Genomic DNA, 8,754 nt, shown 5'->3' with positions numbered 1-8,754 from the left:
TGGGTTGTGATAAATGAGATATCAGTTCCAATGTACAATTGTATGGCTTGAAAGATTTAATTCTATTTCTCTTTGGAGACATATTAAAAGATTATTTTTGTTTTCCCTTTGGAGACAAATTAGCAAGTCATTGTAGTTGAGAACATTGCAGTATTTAAGAAATTGTTATAAAAAATGAATCTCAAGTGTAGCTCAATAATATTTTGATTATAATGGTTTTACATATTTCAAAGGATCAGGTCATGTTTAATGGATTTCCTTGAACTATGAGCTTTAGAATATCAGAAACCATTTCTGATTCATCTTTATGACTTTGTTCCTAGGATACTAATTAATAAATGTTTATTTTAAAAAAAAGCTTTGTTTCAGGATGGCGACATTTAATTTTTAAATGAAGCAGTATTTTAATTTTTTAATAATAACCTGAATATTTATGGATAATAACCTTATTGCCAGCAGGAATTTTGACCATGATAATCATACATAACTAATTTTCAAGTACTTCACAGAAAATTTTATTTTTCTCCCCATTGAACTAAGCAAGTTAAAGAAATAGTTCTCAACATCTAGAAACTTGCATTTTGGAGAAACAATTCTTAATGCAAAATTTATTTGTTTGATAAATAAATATTGAACTTCAGTTATTTCCAAAGCAGGAAGTGATTTTAAAATTCATAATACTTCCTTTTCCTTAGAAGTTTATAATCTGCTAGAAAGAGTAAGACAATCTAATAATTATAAATAAAGTCAATGTTTAATTCAAAGTCAAGAAAAATAGAAGTTGAGGAAGGCAGAGGTTATGTTTGGTTAATGAGGAGACAGTTCATGGAGGTGCTGCCATTTGAGTTGGGCTCGGTAAGAGACTTACTTGCAGGCATCACTGGAAATGAAGGTGTTTTAAGTTTAGGAAAATGTAAGAAAGGGTGCAGTGGTTTGACGAATCTCATAACAACAAGTAGTGCACTTTGACCACACAGTGCAAGTAGGACATAACTCCAAAAGTTTGTTGAGAAGCAATAATGGCATAGGTGAGGATGACTTCTGTGGACATGTAAACAAAAGATAACTAACAATGTCAAATAGTATTTCCATTGCCAGACAGATTACAGTAATGACTCTTATCTCCTAATCTATTGATGTGTTTGTCTGTATGTTTAAAAATACACATGGTAAAATAAGAAACGGATATGTGTTTGTGTTTTAACTTTTTAATGAATTTGATTTCATATGATGACCCTTAATTTCCAGACAAAAACTTTATAACTGATAATTGACTATCAAAAGTCAAATTTTAAGTCTATTTATTTTTTAATGATCTACTTACATATTCCTGGATTGGGGAAGAAATGACATAAAATTGTACTGAAGGAAATTATTTTCAAAATTTTTCTTTCATGCAACTTTGATTGTATGTGACTTCCAGAGCCTATTGCTTTTTAGCAAGAAGCACAGTGAAAGATTGAGAAAATGTACCTAAACATGGAAGTCATCTCTAACCATTTGGGTTTTATACATGAACATGGTTGTTTACCCACCACTTCACTGATAACATAAACATAAAGGTATAGGAAATAACCCTGTATATTCATAAACCATGTACCATGTGTACATATATAATGTTGTGCTATACATTATTTCATTTGATTTCATAACTTGCTTTCCATTGCTTTCACCAAAGCAGATCATCTTTTTATTTGGTTATGTTCTTTTTCTCGTGTAACTAATGTAATATGTTATCTTTGCCAACTAAGAATCATTTGAATATGAATCAACCATCCATGAAGAATTTATATTATTCAGAAAGCCTGCTATGCTAAAAGTATACTTCAACCCACTTTCACCACATAAAATAATAGCAAAAATAATTGGTTTTTCCTAAGTTGGGATGATCCAATTGGCCTAAATTTTTATTAGAAGTGAAGAAGATAATGCTATCTTGAAAGACAACACAAATGTTTTAAAAATACCCCATTGTGAGGTATGGAGAGAACTATAACATTATCTGTTAAATCATACTGTTAATAGCAACTCTAAAACAAAGAAATTTTTTAAATTTTGAAACATGGGATGTAAACTTTGGCAGAAGAAACACACTTGGTTAGACAATAGTTTATATATTTCAATTACAAATTTGAATTAAGTCTAGAACAATAGATGTGGAATATTCAAAAAAATACCACCATAGTGTTGTTTTCCCATCTGAAAAAAATCAATGAATTTTAATGTCTTCTCTCTTATAAGGAATTTAGTTATATCAGGACCTCATATTAATTCTCATTTTTTAAAAATAATTTTTCAGATACATTATAGTGATGACCATAATCAACAATTCCATTTCAAACTTCTGATTATGTAATAAGTTTGTAATCAAGTTCATAAAGTATTGAAGAATTTCTTATTGCAAATGTTGTGACTTATGATAAACTATCAGCACTAGTATTCATATAACATTGATTATTGATAAGTAGAAATAACTATGGTGTAGGATATTGAAATTTAATTTGTAGAATATTGAAATTCAATTTGTATTACACATATTTTAAGAGATGTAAATCACATTCCAACTGATAATATAAAATGATTTACTTAAATTTGTTCTATTCTTTAAAAAATGAACACTTCAACTTGTTTTAAACTTAAGAAAGTGTTAAAAATTGAATATGCCACTTTTAAAATCATCCCAAGGCTGTCCATGGTAGCTCCTACCTGTAATCCCAACAATTTGGGAAGCAGCAGTGGGAGGATCCCTTGAGGCCAGGAGTTTGAGATCAGTCTGGGAAAGATAGTGATACCCTGCTCCAACAACAACAACAACAACAACAACAACAACAACAACAACAAATACTTTAAAATTAGCTAGGCATGGTGGATGGTGCTTGTTATCCTAGCTACTTGGGAGGCTGAGGCAAGGTAGAGGATCACCTGAGCCCAGGCATTCAAGTTTACAGTGAGCTATGATTGCACCACTGCACTTCAGCCTGGGTGACAGACCAAGACCCACGGACATACTCAGACCTCCTTAATTTGAAATCATAGTCTCTGTTAAAAATAAACCATTTTCCTTAGAAAAGAGATTTCCGCCTGTTATCATGCTGCCACTGAGTTGAAGAATTACCTTCTGCCAGAACAGGTTATACAGTTATTTATTACATAATTAAGTTGTAGGCATGAAATAATCTTTTCAGCATTCTTTGCCCTCTCAGTGCCAAAATTACCTTAGTGTGAGCATCAGAGCCCCCAGGTGACTTATGTAAACCTATACTCTGACATAAATGCTGAAAACAATAGACATACCCACAACTTAAAATACAAATTCAAGAGGAAATAAGGTGAAGTATACTGTTGATAAAAATTACCACTAAATTCCTGTGCTATTTCATATCCAGAAACATTCTAATTGCATATAACATTTGAAAATATTGAATAGTCATTCTACATATAAACTTCCTAAATCATTAATTTCCAAAATCGTTGAATGACTGATTAGATACTTCTTATGGCCTGGCAAAACATGGTTTAGGCACCACTTACAGCACACATAAATGAATGGAATGAAAGGATGTTGACAGTAATGGAAAATAGTGATGGATTTTACAAGGTCAAACCCACTGACATTTTATTATTGATAAGTAGAAATAGCTACAGTGTAGGATATTGCCGAAATCTAAGCAAATGAATTTTTAAAAATATATTAAATAGAAGCTATTCTTTTATATTTTCTGCTTTGGATATTTTCTCACCTGACAAAAACAAATACACATTTAGATTTCTCAGATTTCTCAGGGGACGTTCTTTTGAGTAGATTATCTATAAAAAATTTTATGACACATCAGTCAGGTGCCATGGTTTAATTTTTATGTGAGGATTAGCTAGGACAGATGAAAATGTATGCTAGTCTTTTCTCCTTACATATAAGAATTGGCAGAATTACTGCTTACAAAATACACTGCTTAATTACACTATCTGCAGTGTCAGTGGAACACATTTCACCCAGTCATCTTTGTCATGTTTAAGACACCTGGTCTTAAGGGCCTAGTAATTTTCTTGATGTAAAAAAGATAGCAGCACAATTTCTTGCCCCTCAGTATACAGGAAATAACCCTGTATATTCGTAAACCATGTACCATGTGTACATATATAATGTTGTGCTATACATTATTTCATTTGATTTCATAACTTGCTTTCCATTGCTTTCACCAAAGCAGATCATCTTTTTATTTGGTTATGTTCTTTTTCTCGTGTAACTAATGTAATATGTTATCTTTGCCAACTAAGAATCATTTGAATATGAATCAACCATCGATGAAGAATTTATATTATTCAGAAAGCCTGCTATGCTAAAAGTATACTTCAACCCACTTTCACCACATAAAATAATAGCAAAAATAATTGGTTTTTCCTAAGTTGGGATGATCCAATTGGCCTAAATTTTTATTAGAAGTGAAGAAGATAATGCTATCTTGAAAGACAACACAAATGTTTTAAAAATACCCCATTGTGAGGTATGGAGAGAACTATAACATTATCTGTTAAATCATACTGTTAATAGCAACTCTAAAACAAAGAAATTTTTTAAATTTTGAAACATGGGATGTAAACTTTGGCAGAAGAAACACACTTGGTTAGACAATAGTTTATATATTTCAATTACAAATTTGAATTAAGTCTAGAACAATAGATGTGGAATATTCAAAAAAATACCACCATAGTGTTGTTTTCCCATCTGAAAAAAATCAATGAATTTTAATGTCTTCTCTCTTATAAGGAATTTAGTTATATCAGGACCTCATATTAATTCTCATTTTTTAAAAATAATTTTTCAGATACATTATAGTGATGACCATAATCAACAATTCCATTTCAAACTTCTGATTATGTAATAAGTTTGTAATCAAGTTCATAAAGTATTGAAGAATTTCTTATTGCAAATGTTGTGACTTATGATAAACTATCAGCACTAGTATTCATATAACATTGATTATTGATAAGTAGAAATAACTATGGTGTAGGATATTGAAATTTAATTTGTAGAATATTGAAATTCAATTTGTATTACACATATTTTAAGAGATGTAAATCACATTCCAACTGATAATATAAAATGATTTACTTAAATTTGTTCTATTCTTTAAAAAATGAACACTTCAACTTGTTTTAAACTTAAGAAAGTGTTAAAAATTGAATATGCCACTTTTAAAATCATCCCAAGGCTGTCCATGGTAGCTCCTACCTGTAATCCCAACAATTTGGGAAGCAGCAGTGGGAGGATCCCTTGAGGCCAGGAGTTTGAGATCAGTCTGGGAAAGATAGTGATACCCTGCTCCAACAACAACAACAACAACAACAACAACAACAACAAAAACAACAAATACTTTAAAATTAGCTAGGCATGGTGGATGGTGCTTGTTATCCTAGCTACTTGGGAGGCTGAGGCAAGGTAGAGGATCACCTGAGCCCAGGCATTCAAGTTTACAGTGAGCTATGATTGCACCACTGCACTTCAGCCTGGGTGACAGACCAAGACCCACGGACATACTCAGACCTCCTTAATTTGAAATCATAGTCTCTGTTAAAAATAAACCATTTTCCTTAGAAAAGAGATTTCCGCCTGTTATCATGCTGCCACTGAGTTGAAGAATTACCTTCTGCCAGAACAGGTTATACAGTTATTTATTACATAATTAAGTTGTAGGCATGAAATAATCTTTTCAGCATTCTTTGCCCTCTCAGTGCCAAAATTACCTTAGTGTGAGCATCAGAGCCCCCAGGTGACTTATGTAAACCTATACTCTGACATAAATGCTGAAAACAATAGACATACCCACAACTTAAAATACAAATTCAAGAGGAAATAAGGTGAAGTATACTGTTGATAAAAATTACTACTAAATTCCGGTGCTATTTCATATCCAGAAACATTCTAATTGCATATAACATTTGAAAATATTGAATAGTCATTCTACATATAAACTTCCTAAATCATTAATTTCCAAAATCGTTGAATGACTGATTAGATACTTCTTATGGCCTGGCAAAACATGGTTTAGGCACCACTTACAGCACACATAAATGAATGGAATGAAAGGATGTTGACAGTAATGGAAAATAGTGATGGATTTTACAAGGTCAAACCCACTGACATTTTATTATTGATAAGTAGAAATAGCTACAGTGTAGGATATTGCCGAAATCTAAGCAAATGAATTTTTAAAAATATATTAAATAGAAGCTATTCTTTTATATTTTCTGCTTTGGATATTTTCTCACCTGACAAAAACAAATACACATTTAGATTTCTCAGATTTCTCAGGGGACGTTCTTTTGAGTAGATTATCTGTAAAAAATTTTATGACACATCAGTCAGGTGCCATGGTTTAATTTTTATGTGAGGATTAGCTAGGACAGATGAAAATGTATGCTAGTCTTTTCTCCTTACATATAAGAATTGGCAGAATTACTGCTTACAAAATACACTGCTTAATTACACTATCTGCAGTGTCAGTGGAACACATTTCACCCAGTCATCTTTGTCATGTTTAAGACACCTGGTCTTAAGGGCCTAGTAATTTTCTTGATGTAAAAAAGATAGCAGCACAATTTCTTGCCCCTCAGTATTCCCTTCCCCTATCTAAACTCCTATGAGACAGAACCAACAACTATTCCATACATTAGGCTCTGATTTTAGTAAAACCACTTTTCAGTCACAGTTCAATAAGCACAGATCTCTTGCAGAATTCTAAGAATATGAATTTTTAAAAATATGTTACATAGAAGCTGTTCTTTTACTCAACTAATTTTTTTCTTTCTTCCATTTGTTTCTGAGTTACTCCCAGATAATTTTTTTCTGCCTTTCTTGAAAGTTCTGCTATCAAATAACAGAAGGCTGGAAACAATAAATTTTATAAATATAACTTTAAAATAGAAAATATTCCTTTACATGTGATTAGAAAAGGGGGGAGGAATTTATTGGGGCAGGGAAGGGAATAATGAGAATGACCAAGGCCACTATATTCCATGAGCCTTTGAAGACACCAAGGGCAACCTCATCTTTGGATGGCAAAAAAAAAAAAAGTAGTCTGTTAAATGACTGGGTTTACCTTAGAAAAGTTAAGTTACAGGACTGAGTAATCTAGTAACAAGGAAACTGCTGACAAACTTCTGGGGGTGATCATTGTTGAGCAAAGAAGCAGATGCTACCAAGTCAGGATTCTCTGTTTAAAAAAAAAACAGTTAACACTGTGGTTGTATTTTTTCTTATGTATTGCTTCAAAACATTATCAGAAAAGAGTACAGTATCTCTGTTAAGTTGACTAAAAATCTGATGTGTCATTTTATTGACTGTTATTATTGTTTTCTGAAATCTTGTTCATGTTTATAGGTTTTCTGACTTGAGTTTTGAGATATTCCAAGCAGATTAGCCCAGCAAGTTTAGAACTGTGAATTTAATAATTATCTTCTAGGTATGTGTAGGAACATATTGCATGAGACAGTAATGTAATTTGTGAGAAATGTCTACACACAAGCTTTCATATACCTTTATTCTGTCTTTAGAATTTGGAATGATGGGAGATCATACAATTAAAAGTCAGCGACCTCGATCTGTTCATGAAAAAAGGGTCCCTCAGGAACAAGCTGATGCTGCTAAATTTATGGCACAAACTGGTAATACGTTAGTTACATTTGTATATTTATTGTTGTTAATTTAATGAAGCCACTGCATGTATTCATAATCTTTTGCTGCACATTTGTCAGTTTTTGGAGCTGATATTTTTTTTGAGCCATTTTTTTTTGTCACCAGTTAAAGTCCATAAATAAAGTAGCTGTGAATTGAAAAGTGCACAAAAATTATGTAAGAATTATTTTGCTTTCAGTATGGGACATTTAGGATTTACATAGTAGCATTTATGCTAATTAACTACTTAAAATGTATCATTAAATGTTTAAAGAAAGACAGCAAAGTTATTTCTTCAATAATTGATTGACATAAGACTTTCAAAAATTATAACTTTAAATGAAACTTTAGACAAATTTATTTTAACAATATTGAATATATTGAATTTTTTCAAGTGTGGTCCTACTTATAAGTATTAATTATTGTTAAAATCACAGAAAATATAACTTTTAAAAATTTTAATAATTTTTATTTGAAAAGAGTTGTGTTATATAAGCTAAATAACAACAAGTTGACAGTGTTAAGTAAGCTGTAACACATTCCAACTAATTAAATATCAACTAAAATGACTTTCTACTTTATAAAATGATTAATTCTAAATTAATTAGATTACTTTTAAAACCTCCCTCCAAATATATCTGTAAATATTTGGAGTATGTATAATTTATGCCTATTATTTAGTTACAGAATTTGAACTAATATATGTATTCATATTTTTTCTTATCATAATAAATGATCTAATTCCATCTGAGTACATTGCATGTAGTACATCCTTAAAAGAAAAAGTGTTTAAACTTTGTTTTGTAAATATTCAATTGTTACCTTTATTTTGGGAAATTGAAAGCTAACAGTTTTATCTATGTCTTAAAAAATTGTATACGTCTCGATGTTTTGCCATTAATACAGAAGTTTCAAGTACATGACCAATTTCCTGACATGACATTTAGATTGACAGTGATGAAATTCCCCCAAGAAATGGATATTTCCTTCAGTTCACATGTTCTTAGGATAATATTTTTTAGAACACTAGATCTGAATCTGCAATATAAAAATGCAAATATTGTTCAAGAGCTTTGCTCTCA

General features: G+C 31.1%; 1 protein-coding gene across 1 annotated transcript in view; it reads left to right on the top strand.

The window, feature by feature from the left end:
* Positions 1 to 8,754, top strand: part of ADGRB3 (adhesion G protein-coupled receptor B3) — a 499,532-nt gene that overhangs the window by 316,797 nt on the left and 173,981 nt on the right. The window contains exon 3 of the mRNA XM_011977290.1: positions 7,552 to 7,662. Coding sequence (XP_011832680.1) covers positions 7,552 to 7,662 — 111 coding nt within the window. The remainder of the gene's footprint in view (positions 1 to 7,551; positions 7,663 to 8,754) is intronic.

The sequence above is a fragment of the Mandrillus leucophaeus genome, unplaced genomic scaffold, assembly GCF_000951045.1.
Source record: "Mandrillus leucophaeus isolate KB7577 unplaced genomic scaffold, Mleu.le_1.0 Scaffold177, whole genome shotgun sequence".
Lineage (NCBI taxonomy): Eukaryota > Metazoa > Chordata > Mammalia > Primates > Cercopithecidae > Mandrillus > Mandrillus leucophaeus.
Note: the sequence above shows the minus strand (reverse complement) of the source record. Positions and strands in the feature narration are given on the sequence as shown.